The 24,673-nt window shown below is 37.9% G+C and overlaps 1 protein-coding gene across 1 annotated transcript in view; it reads right to left on the bottom strand.

Annotated features, from left to right (window-relative positions):
* MYT1 (myelin transcription factor 1) overlaps nt 1-24,673 on the bottom strand; it is a 74,403-nt gene that overhangs the window by 23,998 nt on the left and 25,732 nt on the right. Inside the window, exons 11-15 of the mRNA XM_051973609.1 lie at nt 23,244-23,398; nt 21,321-21,383; nt 21,108-21,176; nt 11,172-11,234; nt 10,523-10,606 (exon numbers count right to left, since the gene is read on the bottom strand). Coding sequence (XP_051829569.1) covers nt 10,523-10,606; nt 11,172-11,234; nt 21,108-21,176; nt 21,321-21,383; nt 23,244-23,398 — 434 coding nt within the window. The remainder of the gene's footprint in view (nt 1-10,522; nt 10,607-11,171; nt 11,235-21,107; nt 21,177-21,320; nt 21,384-23,243; nt 23,399-24,673) is intronic.

Raw genomic sequence — 24,673 nt, 5'->3', positions numbered from 1 at the left:
AAGCAGGACCATGGGATCAGCAAGAGTCACAAAGCAGTAGCTACTGAATATTACAATTACTACAAATACTACAAGGTGAAACCTCTCCTGCCAAGATAATTTCAGTGATCCAAGGAAAGAACTGTGTGAAGGAACCAAAAAAACATAGCATGGAACAAATGTTTTCATCATTATAGTGTGAGAAAATGCAAGACCATATAGTTAATATCCAACTCTACACATCACATCAAAGCTAGCATTAGAATAAAATAGTCCAGGGTATATGTGTATGTAAATTCAGATTGTATTTCTTGTGTTAAAGCACACACTTTATAGAAAAGTGTAAATACAGATTTTTTTTTAAAAAAAGTAGACTTGACATACAAGTAACTTGACATACTCTTGAGAAATAATTCACAGAAACAGTGAGCATGCATAGGATAGGAGGCCACAGAAAGTGAGGTGGTAGTCTTAATGTTCATAGGACCACAGCTTCAGTGCTGAAAGGGACCTTAAAAGACATCAAGTCTAAGCATCTCATTTTATAGATTAGGAAACTGATTCATAGGGGGATTAAGTAACCTAGTCAGAGTGACACAGATAATGAATGTTTGACATGAGATTTGAATTCAGCTATTCCTGATTGCATGTATGACTGATTTGTTGTTGTAGAGATGTTTGGTTGTATCTGATTAATTCTTTGTGGTTCTATATGGGGCTTTCTTGGAAAAAAATTTCCCTCTCCCATGGATTTAGGCAAATAGTGATTAAATGACTTATCCAGGATCACACAACTTGTGAGTGTTGGGGAGACTGGATTTGAATCAGGTCTTCCTGACTCCTGGCCTAGCACTCTGTCCATTTAGCTGTCTAGAATGGTGCTTTGCAGAAAGCCCTAAGAAGAGCTTAAGATTCCTTGGGTCTAGAGACTTATATTTAGCAGCTGCTAGCCAGCACCTTCTGTGTCTCTGATTTGGAAGCCCAAGAGTTTATTTGGTATTGAAATGAGTGTATAATTTGAGAAATAGACTGATATACTTCAGAAAGCTGACATCAGCTAAAAGCTACACAGGCATGAAATTTTTGAACATCAGGAAAATGATCCCCCCTTCATTACTTTCTCTGAATGGCAACATAGTGTAGTATTAAGAGACATGAATTGAGAAAGAGAACTTGGGTTCAAAACCTAATTCTGCCATTTACTACCTGTGTGAGCTTAGTCAAGTCACTGAAATTCTCTGTACTTCAGTTCTCTCAAGCATAAAAAGAAGGGGTTGAATTAGATCGGCTCTATGCTCCTTGAGGATACAAAGCCATATTGTGACTATTGAACATCCTCTTTGCTAAAATAATGTGTGTGGGAGACAGTTTACATGGTTGCTTAAGTTTCACTTCCTCCATGAAGCCTCCTTTGATTCTCTAGTCCAATATGATGTCTTTCTTTCCTGAACTTATAGTGATAGCCACTACATACCTACATACCAGAGTCTATCTTGAAAAATAGAAAGTGAGATAAGAGGCAAGACAATGGAATCAGGGAGCCATAAAGCAGTGGCTACTGTATACTACAAGGTGGAACCTCTCCTGCCAAGGTAATCGCAGTGATCCAGGAACCAAAGAAACATAGCATGGAACAAATGCTCTCATTATAGTTAGCCTTTCATTGATCGCTCTTTTCTACCAGTGATTCTTGCCTTCCTAATTATATTGTCTACTCCTTGAAGGTAAAGACTATGCTTTAAATCTCCTGTATCTTCTGTGGTAAATCACACATCCTGAGACTCATAGCTTATGCTTCACTGATTGGATGATGGGAACAGTGACTATTGACTTGCGTGTGCGAGCATGTGTGTGTGTGTGTGTGTGTGTGTGTAGGGGAGAGTGCAAGATTGGTCTAATTTTCAAGAGCATCGAAGAGAAATAGGACAGAAACCCTGCTCAAGATCATTCTGGGAAAATTAAACAAAAAATCCCCCAAACAAATCAAAATAAAACACCTTACAGTAAAGATTTGGGAAGCTTAAACACAGAGCATATAAATGGAAGAGTGTAGGGCTACCTCTAATTTCTGCAAGAGAAGAGAAGGTAACTGGCATTCCAGATATGGCAATGGAGTCTGTCCACCTATTGCCCAGCATCCAGTATTCAGTATTCAGAGTAGAAGCTTTATTAGCAACTCACAGGTTCACTGTCATTCTGAGATTCCTATAATTGGGTACATACTAGCATACATAGTCTAAGCTATTTACTACATACCCAGAATTCTCCTTCCCATTTTATAAGTGAGAAATCTGAGTTCTTTAGAACTAGAGGATCTAAAGCTGGCAATGACCTTGGATAGTCTTTGGTAAATCCCTTAAACTTGAACATGAAGAAACAAAAGTCCAAAGGAGCAAAACAAATTGGCTAAGACCATGCTAGAAGTACAGAACTCTGGGATTTGAACTCTGGTACTGCAAATGCAATGATGGTGATATTTTCCCACACTAAATTACTGGACTAACAGGAAGAGCATTGTACTGAGAGTCAGGAGTCCTGAGTTTGAATCCAGCCACCTTTTGCTATCTTTTATGTCACTTTGGCCATAAGAACATTGCAAATAAGAGCAACTTAATGGATTATGGAACCTTGATAATTACATTTGATCACTGACATAATCGGCCTGCTTCATGAACTCCATCCCTGTATTGGATTTCTTCAATATTTGTATTTTATTTGTCTTCTCAGTTTTCTTCTGATTTGCTGCTCTGTAGATTACCTCTGATTAAACTTACTGAGACCCAGGCCCCTGACACTACCAAGATTGCTTCCTCTACACTTGAATTTCCTTAGTCTTGCGTTTGGGGCTCCTCTCCCTGAAACTATGATCCTTGTCAGAAAATGACATTCTCCACCTGTGCTCCTCAAGCCCAAAATTTCCAACATAATCTTGTCTCTTGAAATATTCTGTCCTCTCTTGGCTGACCCACACTCTCCAAATCATCCCCCATCAATTTTCCATATTTTGCAAGCTCCAGAAATTACAACCTACCTAATCCTTACACACAGAACAGCCTCCCTATGGAGAATTCACAATTGTTCTCTAAACTATCATTGTCAGGGAGCATGGCCTTCCAGCTATATTGAGGGAGACCATACATAGCTACCATTGCTACTGACTTCACTAGAAGAAAATCAAAGAGACAGCAAATGACTGTGATGGTAGTTGGATCATATTTTCCCTGGTGAGCTGTTTCTGGTCAGAGAAGCTTTCTAAAAATACCAGCTGAGTTTCTGGCCAGATTAAATGAGAACTGTGACTTAACCTTTCTCCTTCTTCCTAGAAGTCCCTACATTCTTAGGCAAAATGACCCTAGTTATAGCCTATTTATTGAAAAAGATCCTCAAGTAAACAACATGATAAAAAATGGAAAAGAAGCCCTTATTCTCCTCTCAGGATAATGCTGTTTTTACTTCCCTCTCTGGGTCTCAGTTTTCTCCTCTGTCTAATGGGGCCAATAATCACAGTCTTGCCTCTGACAGATATAATGATAAGGATAATGATCATATTAAAAATAGCAACTGATTTCTTCATGGTCACAAAGCATTTTAATATCCATTATCTCATTTAACCATCAATATAATACTGTGAGACAGATAATCAAAGTATAATTAACTCTGCCTCATTTTCTTTCCATTTTTGTGAGTATCTCTTACTTCTATAGCTTGAAAAAAAATTAACCTAGTGGATAAATATTTTTTGGAAGATGTCTTTCTAGCTATGCTATAAGTAAACTCTAAAGACAGTAATGTGGAAATGCCCCTAGGGCCTTATCTAGAGTTCAGTGAAATGCAATTAGCTTGATTCTGCCTGAGGGGAAGCCAGCTGTTTAGTTGGACAAGTGCTTCTTCAATTGGGATTTTCTCTTTGGTGGTTAACATCTTTTAAAATGAAAATACCATGAAGAGTAAAAAGAACACTGATTCAGAGTCAAAGGATCTGAGTATAAATGCTTATAATCCTTACATGTCATGTTTAGACAAGTCGTTCTACTCCTTGGGTCTCAATTTCCTTATCTTTAAAATGAAATTAGAATAGGTGATACAGAATAGGTCCCTTCCAACTTTTGGCCTATAACTATATGATCTGAAGGATTGTTATGAGAAGACTAATTCTGCTTGACCCAGAGGTAAGAACTAGGATCAGTGGGCAGGAGTTGTAAGGTATATGAGCATATACTTCATCTCAGCATAGGGAAGAATTTCCTAAAACTCATTTGTCCAAAAATAGATTGAGCTACCAAGTGAAATCAAGTAATGGCTTCTCTGTTATTGAAGGTCTTTTGATTTCTCAGAATAACTTCTGTTCCTCTATTCCCTAGATTTCCCTGAACCTATAAATGCTGACCTAGCTCCTTGATTGCTGCTACAACAGTCTCCCCCCTTCAATTCCCCTTAATTTTCTTGTAGCTGTTTTTAGCTGACACTTTCTGGATCAGTTTTATCAGATTCAAGAAAATATTTCTATAGTGAAGCTACTTCTTGAAAGCCTCCATCCTGAACCCATCCAGTCAGTGCCCTTAAAGTTACCTCATAGTGTCCAGCCAGGGTTCCACACTACCTCTTCTACCCACCTCCATCCATTCAAGTCTACCACAGCTATTTTGTAATAGATCATTCTCATTTGGTGAATATGCAATATCCAACCGTAGACCTCCAGGAACCTCGCTGATTAACCAGAGAGAATGACTACTTCATATTCTTACTAAGCTTCAATGCCAGCATGAGATTATCTGAGGACAGACATATATACCTGGGCCATACAGTACTTAGCTGGGTTTGTGCTAGAGCTCAAGACAGAGAGGAGTTCTTGTCTTGGGAAAAAAAAAAAAAGGTTCATCTGTGATTGGAATTAAAGTAAAAAAAAAAAAACAAATGAACTATCACTTTGGGATGAAGCCATTTGATTGGATCTGAAATGTTTTTATTTGTATGCTTAATGAAATTCTTTGCTCCTTTCCCAATCATTAAAAGAAATTACTGACATTTTAAACTGCATTTAGACTCAGTTTTCCAATTGTGCATAATACTGTTTTCCTCAAAGACCAGAATGTTGGAATCTTCAGAGCTATCAGGTAAATTGTTCAATTAAGAGATGTGCAGTATATACTACTGAGTCCATTAAGCTTTTATGTTTCATTATGTAAATCTATGTTTACATATTGCTGTCATTTACAATTTGGAATAACCTAATCTGAGTATTGGTTATGCTCAGTATTCATCACCACCAGACAGTAATGGTCTGTGCACAGGACCACTTGTCAAGCCCCACAATCTTGGGCATATGGAGGGAAAAGATTAGTTATGCCAGTGGATGAGAAGATCGCTAATCTTATATGATGGATGACAACTTTTGCTGCATGATACAGTGGAAAGTACACTATGGAGTCAGAGGACCAGAGGTTAAATCTTTCCTTTGACCCTGACAACCTGTATGACCTTGGGCAAGTAACTTAGATTGTGTGGGCATTAGCTTTTCCTTAATTGTAAAAAGAGGGAGCTGGAATCAATGGCCCATGAAGCCCCTTTCTTCTTTAGATTCTACGACTTTACAATACTCAGCAGAATATCATTGAAAAAGTGTTGTCAGAGAATGATTGATTTCCTGGAGAGCCTGAGCAGAGAATATGAGCAGTGGTGGTCAGCAATCCTGAGGGCAAGGGCTTGACATTAGGACTCTGCAGCCTTAGGTATCCACAAAAGTTTACAGCCAGTTGTAAAGTTGGGAGAAAAGGGATTTGCATAAAATGCTGACAACTTAATCTCACCATGGTGGAGGAGTGACACCATAAAAAAGGAAACTCTTTTCCTTTCCCACCCCCTCCAAAATCACCAGCTAATAGCATGCTAACTAAATGCAACCATTCAACAAAACCTGGTGCATCTATTAAAGTTTCTGCTGTGGTCTGCATTTGTTTAAAGATGCTAGTCAATTATAAATACCGTTAAAAGTTTATGGCTCCGGGGAGGAGACCCCATAAAGCAGAGGTACTAAATGGGAGCCACTCTCCCAAGCCTTGGCGTGGAAGCAATTAGGAACTTCATCATCCATCCCTAGAAAATGCTGTTTCTGAAAGTCACCGTCTACCCTTCACTGCAGACATTTTATTTTATTTTATTTTTTGAAAAAAAGAAAAAAAAAAAAACTAAGTTGACAGAATCATCGAAACAGGGCAGTTGCTTTTCCAAGTTAATGTGGAAAATGCTGATCTTGATTTTAATCATTTGCAAATGCAGCACAATTCACTTATAACATCCTTGCCATCAGGGTCCTTGCTAAATTCATAACGGCATCTCTTTTATATGATCGCAAACAAATTATCAAATCCTCAGGAGGCAAAAAAAACCCCAAATTTAAAAACTCTGCCCTACCCCAGCATTTAGTAAGCAGCCTTTATGGTATACACCATTACATATTTTACACTGTTAATTTAACTTTCATTACAGTTTTATTGTAAAAAATAAACTAGAGCCTTATTGTGCAAAACAGCTGGCTTAGTCTCTTTCTCCTCCTCCTGAAGTGTTAGCGATGGCTGGTCCATTAAGCTGCCTGCCATCTTTCCTGCCTCCCGTGTATGCCCGGGTGAGCTCGAGGTCGAGGTGATCCATTCAATCACAGCTGTAGTAAATTACTTGAAGGAAGAACAACAAAACAACGGGAACTAAATTGCTTTCTCCTCAGTGACGACAAGAGCAACTCGGACCTGTTCCAAGCGGCTCTCGGGCCCAGATGGAGTAAGGGAATTGCTGTTAAGCGGCTTTAATGCGAACCTGCTGGGCCCTTCCCAGAGCTGACCTTGTTAGGGAAGACAAAATGCTGTATTCCCAAGGACTTGGGTGACTTGGCAGCCTCCGAACCATTTGTTCTTATTGCTAATTTGCCCCCTCATTGTTGGGAATAAGTTCCCTGTGTCCCACTCGTCTTGCCCTCATCCATAATTGCACAGCTCGGTTCCTGTGGAGTTCTGTCGGCTTCTGTCCTGGACTTCAGCCTTGGATTCCTTCGTTCTTTTCCTTTTCTAAAGCACCTGAATACTGAGGCATTTAACAAAGTGGAGACAGCTTTTTAGGCTATGGGAAAAGGGACAGGGCATCTTTGAGTGGGATCCAGGAACTTGTGCAGGTGTATATGTACCCACATATAGATATGCATGTATTATTTTTTATGTTTTATATATACATATGCAAATATATATATTCTGACAACTGCAGTTCAGTAGACTTGTTTGATAATTCTATTTATTTTCTTTTATGTATTTAAATGTATTATTTTATGACAAAAAGAAAAAAGATAAGAATCTCTACTACAGGAGATTGGTCACAGTTCTGGAGATGGGAAGGTCGCTTGGTAGAATGAATAAAACATTGGCTTTCAAGTCAGAGAATATTAGATTTAAAGCTAGAGGTGACATCAGAGGCCATCTAGTTCAACTCATTTAAATTTTTTTTAATTTTTAAATTTTTGCCAATATGTAACTTCAGATCTAAGGTAGTTAGGCAGCCTGTTCAAAGTCACATAAGTAGTAAGCATTATAGACAGGATTTGAACTGATTCCATAGGCAGAGCTTTTTTCACTAGATCCTTCTTAGGCTCAGATCTCAGTTCTAACATGTATTTACTAAATGTTAATCTTCAGGCAAGTCAATCTATCTGAGGCTTAGATTTCTTGTGAGTAAAATGGTGAAAGTAGGTAGTATTGTCTTAGATTAGGAGATCTTACTCTGGGGTTTACAAACTTTTATTTTTATTTGAATTTTTTTTTTTGGTAAGGTAATTGGGGTTAAGTGATTTGCTCAGGGTAACATAGCTAGTAAGGATTAAATGTATGGGGCCAGCATTAAACTCAAATCCCCCTGACTCAAGGGCCAGTATTCTATCCACTGAACCATCTTATTGCCCTTGAACTTTTTAAAAATATTATTTAATTTTTTTCAAATACATGCAAAGGTAGTTTTCAACATTTATCCCTGTAAAACTGTGTTACATATTTTTCTCCCTCTCCTCCTTCCTCTTCCTTCCCCAAGACAGCAAACAATCCAATATGGGTTAAACATGAGCATTTTTCTAAACTTATTTCCATATTTATGTGAATTTGTTTTTTTAAATTTTGACCACTGCATTTCAATATAACTGTTTTCCTTTGGAGTCCTATATATTTTGTTATACATTTTAAAAATTATTTTGAGAAGGGGTCTACAGGTTTCATCAGACTGTCAGAGGGCCATGATATAGACAAATTAAGAACTCCTGAACTAGATGTGAACTTTGAAATATCTTCCAGCTCTAAATTTATGAGATATGGAGGACTGAATGGTCAAGATGTAATTGCCTGATTCTAAATCTTAGTTAATGGCTTTCATTTATTCATCTGGAAGCTGATTCTTGGAGTGTTGTGATCAAGCTTTTCTGAGCCACTTAGAATTAAATAAGGATATGTTACAACAAACTTATTGCCAGAATTTATTACCTCAATCTGAGGTGCCCAATTTGGGGCACAATTACTGTTCAGAGTGCCTTCCTACAGAGCATCTTCATACAGAGCTGTTCAATTATGGGAAAGTAGCTCTACAATCCAGAACTCACAACATTATCCACCTCTGTTGTTACAAACATGGCTCCAGTTACAATACAAATTAGTAGCATTATATTCACTCCTTCCCTTCACCTTGACCCCTCAATCCTTACTTCTAGGTGGAAGGAGAAGCTGAGGGCTTAATCTTTCTTTCTCTGGGAAATGAGGAGTTGGCCCCACTTCCCAAATTATTGTTCCAGATGCAACCAAGTGAGGAGAGAGAAATACAAAGACTTAAAGGAGGATGAGAAAGTGGAAAAGTCAAGATTTAGTACAGACTAGCAGTGAAAGGCAGCAAAGCTTTAGCTACCTCTATACCCTGGAGCAAACATAACCTAAAGTAAGGTCAGAGTCAAATGAATAGGTTAGGCCTTCTCATCTCCAGACCTGTTACTGGGTTTTTAAAATGATCGCAGAGGTCCATCTTGTCCTCTGATGCAAAATTAGCACCCTTAGAGAAAAAAAAAAGATGCCTCCTTTGCTAATTTCTTATTCTATGAGTCAGATTCTTTCAAATATGAGAGTGTCAAGTGTTTGGTTCAAGATAGATGTCTTGAGTCATCTATGTTATTTTAAGCTATGGTTTTGCTAATTAGACACCTCTCATGCTGGCCATTCATTGTCATCTCTGCCTGTATATACATATATATGTGTACTCTTGTGATCTATAGCAAGAGAGAAAGTGTATTCTCTGTGGAGATAATTTTATATTGTATTCTTCAAAGATTTATGGGTTCAGTTTCCCTACTAAAAACCCTGGTTAAAATCAAAATTTCATTTTAAATATGGCTCACTCTCCTGACTATTGGCGGCAGACACCTGCTAAAAAAACAGTGGGTTGTAAATGTTCTCCCAAGAAGTTAAAATCCAAAATACCTTTTGAAAAGTTTATGATGTAAGATTAGTTATATAACATTTATCAATATTTAAAACTGTGTGCATAAACACATTATTTTTGGCTATACTAAAATATAATTCCATCTTTAGTGCTCACTATGAGTTTATTTACTACAGGGATGGGAAATGTTCAGGCCTTGAACCATATAAGGTCCATGAAATCATTTGCCAAGACAACTGCAGGCAATGATGAGCTAAAAGCTAGGTATAAATAACAACCTCTCACTGCTTGAGTTCTATAAGTTTATTATTTAATATGAACCACTAATGATGTTATAAATGATGAACAAATGGCCCTTGGCAGAAAAAAAGTTCCCTGATTTACAAGGATGATCAAACAGCTTCATTTCAAAACATAATGACATCTTGAAAATTCCAGATTCATGGTATCATAGATTTGGGTCCAGAAACCTTGTAATTCAACCTCCTCATTTTACAAATAAGGAATTTAGGTCCAAGGTCATTAAGTGATTTGCCCAAGAGTTAAGATTCAAACTCAGGTCCTCTAATTTCAAGTCTACTAAATAATAGCTGGCATTGCAAAGTCCTTTATAAAATTTTAACTTTGCTATAATGCTGAGAGGCATTGGATATTATTATCCATGTTTTACATATGATGAAACTGAAACATGCAGAGATTAAATGATTTGATTGGTTCACATAATTTCAGAAACTAGATTTGAAGCCAAATCTTTCTGACTTCAGGTCCATAACTGTTATCTGCTGTGCCCCCTACTTTTCTACTACATTATGACAATCTATGACATTAATACATTCTTTCCTAAAATCCCCAGGACAATTTACAAAATTTCTTAGTGTGCTTTTTCCATGCTTAAATTAATTAGTCTATAAGATATCAGACATTGCATACATTTACAATGCCACTAATGATTACCAATGACTAAAATCTTCAATAGATCCTCTTATTTTTTATGTCAGATGCCTTTTTAAAAGTCAAAAAGATCCTAGTTTCTGTTTTAAAGTAATAAAATAAACTAGCTCCATTCTTAGAGAAGGTCTTAAGAAAAACTTACTTCATCAGTTCTGGGTCCTCTTTATCATCTTTTGTAGGTGTAACTTTTATTCCACTTTTCTTGGCACGAGGGCAGCCTGACAAACTATATTTTTTTTTAAAAAAAGGAAAAGAAAATACTATTTTATTCCATGAAGTATAACTTCTTATATCCATTTGGCTCATTCATTTTTGTCTTGCATTCACTACAATTTTTGATCTCATTCATATCATGTAGAAAAGTGGGTTTTAAGCCCATATTGGGAGTTTTATGATGGGAATTTTTCGAGTGGAGATACAGATTGTAATTAATGGTGTCTAGATAAGATACTTGCTAGCAGATTGTAATTTAATGACTTTGTTCGACAAAAAGAGTATTAGATTTTTCCCTACCAATGTTCTAAAGTGATACTAGAAGTCATAAATAGACAGAATTATTAGGAGGAACAATGAATCAACTAAAATCTGACCTTCTGAACTTATATTCTACTACAGAGCTACCTAATCAAATTCTAGAAAACACCAAAAAATCTCAGATTAAAGAGATGAATATAGGCCTCAATTGTTAGCAACTTCAATTTTGATTTATAAGTTTAATGTCCATATTACCATTTTGTGCCTGTCCCATGTTCACTAACTTAAGAACCAAATAATTTCTATGCAGATCTTACCTCCTATGTGATGCATAATTTCCCGTTATGTGACCAGAACCATCACATCCAGGAGTTGGGCACCTGCAGAGGAATGGGAAATCAGGGTTAGAAGGGCTCTGGTCAGTGAATGGACTTTGGAAGATTTAACTTTTAAATGAATACACTTGATCTAATCCAATGAGATGGTTTTCACAAATAGACCTGAACAGGTGAAAATAAAAATGTGCCAAATGCACCCACCCTTAGAATATTTCCCCAATGTTTCTTTTGAGTATCTGCTTTTCCCAATCCCCCACCCTCATCTTTCCCAGAATGAAAATGTTTTGATGGAATTTTGGTGATGGCCTACCCACCTTGTGACATCCTCACATCCGATCCTCACTGATACAAAGAACCAAAAAGGGGAAAAGGTGAAACATAAGCATGCTAATCCCCTTGACCTGCCTCCTGAATCTGAATCAGCCATTCTACAAGAACCTTTATATTATGCCAAATCACAAAGCAATGTTTTTGAATTTTTTTTATATAATCAGACTTTTTTCTGCCAGCTCTAGATGCAGTCCCCTGCATCACAGGAAGACTCACAAAAAAGAGAGACTCACTCGTATTTTACAGCTAATAAAAAAGGTAATGGGGCATCCCCTAAGATTTTTTTGAGGGTCTAGAGTTCAAATTTATGCTATTGATCCCAAGATAAAATTAGTATTATGATTTGCCTGGTCAATGTTAATATTAATAATAACAATACACCAAATATTACTTTATTTGGCAGGACTGAGGAATGGCATGAATAAGATTAATAGACTTGCCATGTATACCTGTGGAACAACAATTTTCAAGAAATCACATCTCAAAGAAAAAAATTAGCACAAACATTATCCTAAAGATAATTTAATCTTTCTTGGATGCCCTAAAAACCTTGGAACTTTGAAATTAATGTAAAATAATAGATCTAATGATTATAGCTCCTGCTGATTTGGGGAATGGGGAAAAAGCCCCAATCCTAAACCCTGACTTCCCATATAACAAAAAATGAGTACTAAACAGTCTGCCATGGGGTTGCATGCATAGGTTTTAATGAAATTTTTATTATGTTTTAATTTCCATTTATTTTTTTTCTAGGTGATGGCCAGGGATAGGAAAATATAGTTTTGTAAAGAATCATTTCATCATGTTTGTTAAAAGATATGTGCTATCACTGCAGGATTTTTTGTTGTTGCCATTTTGTGTTTTCTTTGATCTAAGCATAAAAGGATTGAACAAAAAAGCTTCCAAATATGCTATCAGAATTAATATAACAGAAATTTCTAGCTCACCAAGTATCAGATAACAGAGAGTTTTTCTTTTTAGCAGGCTGAATAGCAGAGACTTCATGATAGACTCAATGAATAACTATGGTTCTATGGTTATTGACTTTGTGATCACTTATTTAATTTTGAAACCTTTGGAAACAAATATCTATCTTCTGGGTTATCTTGTAACTGGTCCCTCAAAAACTTTTAAACCAAAAAAGGACAAAATATCATTTCCTATTTTGTTATAACAATTTTTCTGGATTGTTTAATAATAAAGCATAGGATATATAATAAAAAATTGGATTAAAATCTTAACTTTGTCTCTTAATAGCTGTGTGACTCTGGAAAAGTAACCTAACATTGCTAAGGCCTCAGTTTCCTTATCTGTTGGACTAAATGATCTGTAAGGTTTCTTCCAATTAAATCTTTGGTCTTTATATTATTTTTTGAAGTGCCTTAACAGCTACTGTCACATTTTGTTTTCACAATAGTCTGATGATGTTAGGCAAGACATACTTATGTTCATTTTATAAATAAAGAAACAGACTCAGAGAGTTTAAATAATATGAATGAGTTTAACTACTGGAAAGGTCACATATTCTCTCTAAAGTATAGAAGTATGTGACTTGTAAAAAAAATTAAAATGACAACTCAAAATACATCCAGCTCTGGCTTAACATAAGTGGACTATTCTCCACATCTCTCCCTCCCCTGGTGATCCCATCACAACTCTATGGTCTCCATATCCAGAGTGGCTTCAACATCTGTTGACCCTCTCACTTCTGCAGCTGACAGAAGCTCTCAGACTTGGGGCTGCACTGGCAGCCCACTACCATTCCTACCACTGCCTGCCAGAACCTGGATCCCTACCACTGACCATCGAGGAATCCTGTTGGTCAACCGCCTTTGAATTTGCAAATGGCAAATTTATGTAAAGGGAAAACTGTCTGTAATATATATTTAAACTTTCTGGGCCTCAGTTTCTCTCATTCACAAAATGAGAAGGTTGGTGACTTCCTGCTCCAAATCTATGATTTTATATTCTAATAGTTTTCCCCTAATGGTGAGTTTAGGGGAGGGCAGGAACAAGAGTTATACAGGATGGGACAGGAATGGGTGGGTTGCCATATGTCCTTTTAGGAACTATCCAGTTTGATGAAGTAACAGATCCATTTGAGTGTCTCAGTATAAAAACGATAATTATAATATTCTTTACTTTAACTTAAATCTTCCAGTATTTGTAATTAGAGGATTTGGGTTCTTATTTGCTTCTGTGATCTTGAAGTTATTTAAGCTCTTGGGCCTCATATTTCTCATCTTTTAAATGAGGGCATTAGGCTGGACTTGGAATTTCCTTCCATTTCTAAATCTATAAGCCTATGAATCCCTCAGCAAAGACCCTGTCTTTTGATTTTTACTTATTCTCTCCTACGTCTCCCAGACACTTGCAGAAAGATGCCAGATCCCATGTGGACAGAAAGGATAGGAGGTTCCCTCCCCCAAAGCCTTGAGTGCTGATTGCTTCAGCTGAAGTGATGAGTATTTCATGGTTTTATAAGAAAATAAAAGATTGGCTCCTTTGCATAGGCACCAGCTGCTGTGACTGGTACCAAGCCCACCATGGGGCTCAGGGGGAGCCAATAAACCCCAACATAGGTAGACTTTTGCAGAGTTTCAAGCATCCTCATTACTGCTCTGAAGTCTATTTATTAGAGACCCTGTGCTTTGAAAAATGCTGTGAGCCATTAAAAATGATATCATCCAGGTTGAATTTTCACAGCATCCCTTTGCATCTGCAGCTGCTCAAGTTACCTTGCCCAGGGCGCAAGAACTCAAACACAGCCTCAGAAAGGTATTTCTTTGAGCAGGTGAGAGACAAAGCTGGTATTTATGAAAGTGGACAAGGAAGGGCAGAAGCCCGTGATCCACCTTGAAAAGCTGCAGACATTATGGTTAATGGAAAAACATCCTTTGCCATCTTACAGAAATGAATGCTAGTTGACAAACACAGACTGCCGATTGTAGTGCATGTGTACTTGTTTCAGCAAACATATCACAAGAGGCTTCTACAAACAGCAGATGTGTGGTTGTTCACAAGAGGGACACACTGTCACCCCTCCCCCTTGTTCACTCTGCCTGCTCTATATCCACACCTGCTGCTATACTACACACCTGTGGCTTGTTAAAAGGACTTTCTGGTTTCTTCTCCTCTGCCAGGATCAGTCTTCATGTTGAACTGATGTGAGCTCTGCAAACGAACTCCTTTGTGCTTCACTACCCACTATTCTTCAAAAAGCAAGTTGGTCAAGGCCCAGACTCACTGAGAAAATTCAAGGTGAAGCCCTTGCACTATATTGAGCCTATATTTACTCACTGTGTTGCCAGGTAGTTTTCTCCATGCTAAGCAAGTAAGAAAGTTGCAGGTTGGATGGATCACCAGTCTTTGACTCCCTAATTACAGGGGGCAATGACATGCAATTATACAATTCAGGTACAAATCAGGAATATATTGAGGAGGGTAAGATTTCCAAGTAAGCTTCAATGAAGGTCAGTCTCTCTTGCTACAAAGCTCTTCAAGTTTCCTCTTACAACAAAACATATTGTCTCCTATCTCCCAAGACAGTAACTTGGCCCAAATATAAAGCTGCTTAAGCCTTGTGAGACTGGAATTCTGAGCCAAACCTCATCTCTAAGTGTTCAAGTTCATTTAATCTTGGCAAAAAATATACTTCCAATTTCTAAGGGAAAAAGTTTTTTTTTAAAGGTTTCAGTATAATCCTTCCAGAAATGAAACTGACTTAAATAGAAATTAGCATAACGGGGATCAATGTAAAGCTATAGTGTTTGGCTCAATGATTCCTCTAGAAAGTATGGGCACATTGTAAAGACAGCCTTCATTAGAATCCCTGAAAAGGAAGCCTGAGCCTTTTTTCACACACACAAAAAATACTGACCACTAAGCAAAACAATTTATTTGCAAGAAGGCAAAGCAGATTAGGCATCTAGATGATACAGTATGTAGAGTACTGGGCTTAGATCCCAAAGACTGAGTTTCATGAGCTCAAATCTGGCCTCAGATTTGATATTTACTAGTCATGAAACTTTGGAATATATACATGTATATGTGCACATATATGTATATATACACATATATATGTGCACATATACATGTGTGCATATATAATTTCAATATAAATGATTTCCTTTGTAATATTAAATTAAAAACATTACTCTGAGAAAAGAGTCCATGGGCTTCACCAGAATACCAAAGAGAGCCACAACACAATATTTTTGTCAAGAAAACTCCAAATAGGGTCCTAAAGAATTGGATACTACTGAACAACAATTGGAATTGGGGCACATTTAGGAGCTAAATGAACATTTTCTGGAAGTTAAACACCATCATAGAAAATGTGGGTCTTTCTCTCCTATTCCTTTATCAATTCTGTCTTCTTTAAGAAGGTAATGAACTATACATATTATATCCCATCTACTTCTTGGTCAGGAAATGTTGAGCTAGAAGAAATAAGAGGAGGTACAAGAAAGGAAAGGAGTAAGATAGTTACCTGAAAAGTGGGAATTAGGAAAGGAGATTCACATCACTACCTATGGTCGAGGGCTAAGAAATTTGAGAGGAATTCAGAAGCTACTCCATCAGCTCCAACTACCTCTCTGGGGCTATATTCCGAATCCAGAAATCCAAGGGAGCTATATTATGAATCCAGAAATACAAGGACCATAAGATAATAACTCTAGACTGAAAGCAATCTCAGAATGTATCTTATCCACCCCCCCTCGTTTAGGAAATTAAGTCTCAGGGAGATTGTGACTTATCTAACATTCTATAGGTTTTAAGAGATGGTGGCAGGATTTCAATCAAATTCTCCCACTCTAATAGGCACTGTTCTACTTTTTATGGGATTTTCATCTTAAAAGACCTTTATATTGTCAACTGAATGGCAGGTTTCTCCTTAGGCATTAACAGGAACTTATTAGAATCACAGATATAGGAGTGGAAGGGATCTTGGAGGCTACCAAGTCCAATTATCTTCATTTTACAAATAAGGAAACTGAAGAATAGAGACTTAAAGTGACTTATACAGGGTTACACAACTGTTGGTGGTGGGATTTAAACTCGGGTCTTCCCCACTCCAAATCCAGGACACTGCCTGCTTTGTATTGGTTTATATTTGCATAAGATCCTGGGACATTTCCACATGAGTGTCCTTAAAGTTCACCCAGACCAGAGCTGGAAAGTTATATGACTGTTCTTAAGTGTTAGAAGAATTCATCCATCACATTAAAAATAAAACTGCTAGAAGTGAGAAGAATTTCAAAATATTAAGGAGAAAGAGAATGGGGTAGTAGTCGTAGTAGTAGCAATAGCAACCACAGCAGGAGGAGGAGGAGGAGGAGGAAGAGGAGGAAGAGGAGGAGGAGGAGGAGAAGGAGGAGGAGGAGGAGGAGGAGGAGGAGGAGGAGGAGGAGGAGGAGGAGGAGAATCAAGAAAACAAGAAGAACAAGAACAACAATAAGAAAAAAATAGTAGAGGAATAGGAGGAAGAAGAGGAGAGAAACAACAAAGAGAGCAAGAAAGTAGGAAAGGAGGGAGGACTTGAAAGACAGAATTGAGAAGGAAATAGGAGAGAAAGACTCATACCTTGTATGGTGGTATTTAATTAACTTCCAGAAAAAAACGTTTATTTTTGGAGTTATTACTCTTAAATATGCTCCAATTCCAATTGTTGTTCAGTCATGTACAATTCTTTGGGACCCTGCTTGGGATTTTTTTGACAAAGATAATGGAATGTGTTGCCATTTCCTTTTTGAGCTCATTTTACAGATGAGGAAACTGAGGCAAACACAGTTATCCCAAGGTGACATGAATAATAAATGTTCCATGTTGGATAGGAATTCAGGTCTTCCTGACTGCAGGCCTGGCACTATCCACTATATCACTTAGCTGCCCCCTCCAAAATTGGTAATCATTCTAATATCATTTTTTTCCTTTGCCACAGAGTATTTCTCATAAATGAGGAGTCTCATCCCAAAAGAAATGAACATGGACAATCCTGACCCATTCCTTCTTGTTATAGGCTGGATGGCTGACTAGAATGGGCAGCTATGATTTCAAACCTTTCTGTGGATTCGGAGGGCTGATTCATCCCTCTTCCATTATAATAATGTTCAGAACATGGGTTCTGTTTTCTTTCAAGCCATAGTCATCCATACATTTCTGCTTTCATGAAATCCAGAGTTCATAGGAAAGATGCACCCTTAATTCTCTTGCTTTTATCAGCTGCTTCATAGTAGAAGACATGAGCTAGGCACTTGGCAGAAGCCACAGAAAGAACTCTGGGTGGTCACAGAGTGTAACTCTCCCTAAGAGAGTTTTTCCCTGATTAGACATGGTCAACTTTAATTCTTTACAATTCCTGTTCTCTATCCTGACTATTCAGTAGAGGTTATTTATCTGAGACTTTCAAAGACTTTCATGTACAAGAGGGATCAGATTTTTCTGTATGACTTCAGAGGACAGAACTAGGACTTGTGGTGGGAATTACAGTAGATCAGATTTCAATATTTGAAGCCACAAGAAAATGGAATGGATTTAGCTTTGTTAGGAAGTAAATTCCCCTTCCATATATTTATTCCAACAAAGGTTATATGACTTCTTAAAAAGTACTGTACAGGGGAGTTCTACTTTGGGCAAGAATCACACTAAATAGTTTGTGAGGTCCTTGTTAACTCTTATAATCTATAATTTTCCAAAGAAAAGATGCTACCTCCCATCATTCTTACCTACGAGGCTACAATAATAGTTCACCTTTATAAAAGAATTTATAGTTTACAAATCGCTTTCTACACAATAACCCATAAGGTAGATTGTTATACCTGGAATACTCAAAGACTCCTGGATACTGATAGTGTGGGAGGAGAAGTCTCAGACAGTCATTGCATCAGCTCTGTCTCAGAAAGTCTTTATGATCATAAATTCACTTATAATAGAAGGCAAATCCCTAGTTACTGGAGAAGTATTAAGCATAATGACTGCACAGAAAATCCCCCAGAGGAATGGAAAATTTACTCACAAAATACAGTTTTCCAGGTCATTTTTCCATAGCATAGAATATCAGAAACATAGGATTATATATTTGAGACTGAAAAGGACCTTAAAGTTCATCTTCTCCAACTCAATCATTTTACAAATGAGGAAACTGAGGCTTATAAAAAGTCCTTTAAGATCTCAGAAGTAGCAAGTGTCAGAGCTCTTAACCCAAATCCAGCCATCTTTTCATTGAAGTCACCAAGGAAACTTCCCAATGATCCAGACAATGTAGCAACACTTTTTCTGAGAAGAAAATCCATTTCCTTTTCTCTCACATACTTTACAACCTTTTGTTGTCTGGCTTCCAAACTCCTCACCCAATTGATACTGCTTTCTCTAATGTTGTTAACCTGATTGTAATCTCCTTGAGAGCACGGACTATTTGATTTGTGTGCTCATTATCCCAAAACTGAGCACAGGGTCTGCCATATACTAGACACTTAAAAGTGTTCAGTCATTTTCAGTACTGTCTGCCTCTATATGACCCTATTTAGGATTTTAATTTGCTGTTTCCTTTTCCAGCTCATTTTATAGATGAGGAAACCGAGGCTAACAGGGTTAAGTGACTTTGCTCAGTGTTACACAGCTATTAAGAAATTTTAGTATTTGGTTAGAAATAATAAGTATTAGATTATTATTATTATTATTATTATTATTATTATTATCTAATCAGATTAGATGTGAACTCAGGTCTTCCTGACTCTAGACCTGGCACTATCCACTGCATCACTTAGCTTCCCTTTCAAAATATAACCTAATGGAAATATTGTTCTTGCTTTATCTATGAAGATAACATATTGGTAATGCATGCCTGATATGTACTCCTTTGTCAGAGAGTACTTCTCATTGAGAGGTACTATTCTATCCACTACACCATTTATATACTTAATATTCTGCACTCAATAGGTCCTTAATAAATACTTGTTAGTTGATTGAGCCCTGTAGACTTACCTGTATCTGTTTTTTTCCCTCAAAATCAATTGAATTTGGACAAATATTCCAAAACCACAGTTAGCCAAATTAACTACCAATAATAGATACTACTTGTCCATCTTCCAAAAATTTCCCTAAATTCCCACCTTTATATTTCCTCAAGTGATATTGCAATGCAACCAGGCTGTAACCAAATCTACCACTTTTTCTAGCCACTGTCCACGCTGAGCTAGTTTCAACCAGTTCCTTCCACCATTACCTCTTGATATTGTGTTGGTGCAAACAAGGCAAATATTATTCCCTCTTTACAAAGGAGGAAATTGAGTTTTAGGGATGTTAACTGATTTTGCCTATAACATAAAACTTGTGAGTGTTGAAACTAACAACTCAAACCAAGTCTTCTCAGCAGGTAGTTATCATGTTGTCTCAGTTATCTCAGTAGATAAGTTATCATGATTCTGATCAAGATGAGATAGCCTAGCTTCAGCAAATCCCATTGCTCCGAGGGAAAAAAAATGTAAATGATCAGTCTTCAAAGTCTTCTCAGTGTTGCAATTTTTCTTCATATCTCTACCCCCTATCCCCACTATAATTCAACTCATGGCAATGGTTCTAGCTTCTTTGAGGATATGACCCCAATAGATAATTGTAAAGAACACACTGCATCCTTCTAAATGTACACTGCACATCTGGGAAACCTCTGGGTGTTTGGAAACTCATCTGTGAAGCTATCTTTGAGCGGGTGAGGCGAGATGGTGACCTCATCCATCTGTTGGGGAAGGCAGTTAGGGTGGGGAAGGAGGAGCGGAAGAAAGGAACAGGAAGGTTTAGGGAATTGGTTGAGGAGCTTCTGCTCTCATCCAGAAGCAGCTTAAGTATCAAGAAAAAAGGAAAAATGAATAGCATTTTTTCATCACCAGCTTCCAGTTCACAATTAGCAAAAGTCACATGGTTTGCTTCCCCCTGAACCACTCCATAGACAGTCCTGCAGCTTTTCCTAAATATCGAAGGGGCAGTGAAACCTACCCAGAATCCACACAGAGACTTTCAAGACTTTTGCTACTGGAGGCTAGTGAACTAGACCAGATGGGGAGAAGGAGCAGCAGAGTTTGGAAGCCTTGGAAAGCTGAGGGGAGGCTGGTCCTGTCTGAGCCCTCCTCTTTGAGTCTCAGTTCCAGAAATCCAAATGACTCTTGGACTGAGCAGCCTGCCCACCTGAGGGGCAGCTGGCTGGAGGACACAAGCTTCTGACCAGCATCTCTCCTCACCTACCAAGGAAACACCACATGGACCAGAGCAGCTCGAGGCAATGAGCAGTAAGAAGTAGCAGTAATAGCAGCACTAGCAGCAGCCCAAGACAGCCCCAAACAGCCCTTCCTGAAGGTCTAAAGCCCCCAAAGCAGGCAGGTGGAAGACAGGCGGACAGGCAGACAGGCAGGCAGGCAAGTATTTTCTCTTTTTAGAGTAAGGGGTGTCCCCCAGCTTTCCCTCTGGGCTTGGCCCAGGCCCACAGGCCTTTGGATAGATGAGTTTTGGCTGAAGCCTCTATGGAAGAAGAGAGGGAAAGCAAGGGTGTCAACACAGGCCAGAGGAGATTCAAGTTGAGCGCAAACATACTTGAGGTCAGCAGAGTGTGCAGCCATGAGGTTTCTGAGGCTCTTGTCAGCAAGAGGACAACCAGAAAGGCTGAAAGAGAAGAGATGGAATATCTGGGTAAGGCCAAAAAAAAGGGGGGCAGGAAGGGTGAGTTGAGGGAGGGAAAAGAAGTACCAAACCATCCACACGTAAAATAGACTTAAGAGGCAGAACCTGAAATTAGAAGCAACGCACCTGCGATGGGAGGCATAGTTTCCAGTGATGTGTCCACTGCCATCACAGCCTGGGGTAGGACAGCTGAACAAAGAAACAGAAAGTTTCAGTCCCCAAGAGAAACAGATTTGTGCAGAGATGAGACCTCCTGTCATGTAACAAGAGACCCTCCCTCTTCAATGAGAGCCTAGAGCAGATGAGGACAGAGATGTGGGCAGCCCAAGCTCCTTCCAGGAGCAATTTCTTATCTGGGAGTCCCTATTTCCACCAATAACTCATGTTTATGGAAGACATTAAGGTTTGTAATGTGCTTTACATACATTATCTGATTTGATCCTTATACTACCCATATGGGATAGGAAAAAAATGCAGATAGTATTATAAATGAGCAATGGACTCTCTTCCACCAGTTAAGTGACTTGCTCATCATTAGACAACTACAGTGATCCCTTCTACATCCTGGGGATTGGGATGCAGCACCCCAGTGATCCAGAAAATCTGTGTACAATTTTTTGATTCTCCTTTTGTACCAGAGAAGTTTGAATTATTAGAATATTAAAAGATAAAATATGTTTATATTATATTATGCTGTACATATATTTAATGTATTTTTGAATTTCTAAACTTTTCTTGTGTCATTTGCTGGTCTTTGTATTTAAAAAAAAAACTTCCCCCAAATTCCCATTTAATTTCTTATGCTGACCAGCAATACACTGAAACCTTAATGGGGAAGGGATAACTGCAGTATCAGAACTGGGGTTAGAACCCAGATTGTTCCATGATCAGTGTTCTTTCTAAGCAGAACATAGCAGATCTTACTAGTTTGTATTTTGTTTAGTACATTTTCTTCCCTAAAGGAAAAATCACATAGATTAGTATATGAGGGGAAAACTCTCCCCCCCCCATAAAACTGAAGTTCCAATATCCCAAATCCTGGAGAACCAACTTCAGAAGCTATCTGCTGAGAGTGAGCTTGCTTCTTTAATTTCATATATTCCCAAAATTTCTTTTGGTGTGACAGAGAAGCAACTACTTTGCCCATTGCCACACTGGTAAGCAGAGCAAATTTGTACATCCTCTCTCCCCATTCCCCTATTACATAGCCTGAATCCAGGGTCTTTACCATGGCCCTGAAGGAGTGACTTAAGCTGTAATATAGGAAAACCTCATATAGTGGGTTCCACTGAGAGTAGTCCAGAATTTAACTCTGAAGACTATAGTGGAATGAAACAATCTAATCATCCTGTCACTCAGACAAAGTCATATTCTAATCACCAGGAGGGGCACTGAGATGCAGATAATCTGAAAGTCATTCCAAATATATTTGGTCTTATGAAAACATCTCACCTCTTTAGAGAGGATTTACTTTCCTAATTATGCCCTTCTTGAGTTAATACTGAATAAATTTGCATTCTCTGAGCACACACCAGCTGTGGGAGAGGGGAAAAGGGGGAAAGGAAAATATTCCAGAAGTATGCTGGAATTAAAAATTTGTTTGAGATGACTTATAGTGTGGATAATGCATGTGTGGGAAATTGAGAATTATATGTAGCTAGGTAGCTAGGATCCCCAAAGAACAGTCATACAAAGCAAATTAGGTTTCCTCCATATTATGCTTTTAATTTTAAATGACAAAGTTCTCCCTGCTAGAGTCTGTGTTATTAGATAGGACTTTCAGTGTTAAAGAAAAACAACCCCAAACCAGAATATTTAAGCGGGATAAATGGTAAAGAAGTATAAAAGATCCAGTTTTCCTCCCTCCCCATCCCCATCCTTCAGGATGGCATGGGACCATGGGACCACGACTGGTCCAACAAAATGGGAATAGCCCACTCATGGTATATGCCCATGGTAATGGAGTGATTTGGAACTCTCAAACAATGATAGTTTCTTTTCCCAAACTTGGATAAACTCTCTTGGGACTAGACAGGGAAGGAGACTTACGTGAGCAGCTCCTTCTTAATGTCCTTGGAGAGGAACTTCAGCTTAAAGTTGGTTAAGGTAACTTCCCCTGGATACTTCCTTTCTTCAAAGTTCTCCTCTGACACTTCCTGGTCATCTGCTTCAGAGGAAGCAAAAGAATTTGCTGCTGGCTCTGACTGCAAAAAACCAGCAGGGAGAGTTTTTACTGACCAGCTGGGGAGTCACCAGCAGCAATGCTGGCAAGGAGTGGCTGGAGGAACCCTCCAGAGAGTAGCCCGCCAGGTCCAGGGATCTGGCTCGAAGAGACTGCGTGGGGAAGTTTTCTATTGTTTCTTCTGCTCTCCTAAAAGTGAGGCTTTCAGGGCCTTATTGTCTGAAAAGAGAAAGGAAGAAGGCACCATCTCTCCAAGCCAGAGCTCTCAGGGTCAAGAAACAAGGAATCAGATCCTTCTCTGGGGATGGCTAATGAGGGCGCGTTCTCCAGCCTGTTGGCTTCTCTTGCCAGGGAGAATGCCAGATGTTGACCCCAGACATTTAAATCCCAATGTGAGAAGCTGTTCGGGCCAAGTAAGAGTTTAATAGCTGACATCTGCTTAATACTTTATGACCATTAAAGGTTCTTTAAAAACATTATTAATAGGGGAGCAGTTTGGTACAATGAGAAGAACATTCAGTTGTATAGTTAAAAGATTTGGGTTTAAATCAATTCCCATTTCATGCTGGATTTGTGATCTATTCATCTCATTTGACTCTCACAACAACTCTCTGAATATTGAAGGCTAATGTATAAAGACTGGTATATAAGATTGAAAATTGCTATGGTATAAGAAATGATGAGATAGTGAATTTAGAAAAATATGGAAACTCTTGGACTTATTAAGGAACATGCTATCCACTGAGAGAGAAATAGAGACAAGTGGAAATGAGCATAGTATGGTTTTCATATATATATATATATGTATATATATTATATATATATATATATATATATATACACATATATATGTATATATATGTATATATATATGTTTGATTATAGTTATCTATGTACGTGTATTTGAATATATATGTGAGTATATACATATATGTATATATACTTGTGTATATGTAAATATATACATATATAGCAATCTCAATCTCTCTCCATATATATACATATACATGCATATATATGTATATATATATATATTCAAAAATAAATACACACACCTATACACATCCATACTTAATTGTAGCCTTCTTTGCGGGGAAAGTGGGAAAAGAAGAGGGAAAATAAGGTAAAAAATACAAAGCAGAAAACAAAAGAAAATCTAAAAGGAAGAAAAGATGGATGTCTCTGATCACAATGTATGGTATTTATTATACAGGCTTTCTTGAAATGGAAATGTATTGCTTTATATTCTAAACCCTCTCTTTTGTTCTGCTGTACACATGACAATGATTTTTCCTGA

The sequence above is a fragment of the Antechinus flavipes genome, chromosome 2 (assembly GCF_016432865.1).
Source record: "Antechinus flavipes isolate AdamAnt ecotype Samford, QLD, Australia chromosome 2, AdamAnt_v2, whole genome shotgun sequence".
NCBI classification, from domain to species: domain Eukaryota; kingdom Metazoa; phylum Chordata; class Mammalia; order Dasyuromorphia; family Dasyuridae; genus Antechinus; species Antechinus flavipes.
Note: the sequence above shows the minus strand (reverse complement) of the source record. Positions and strands in the feature narration are given on the sequence as shown.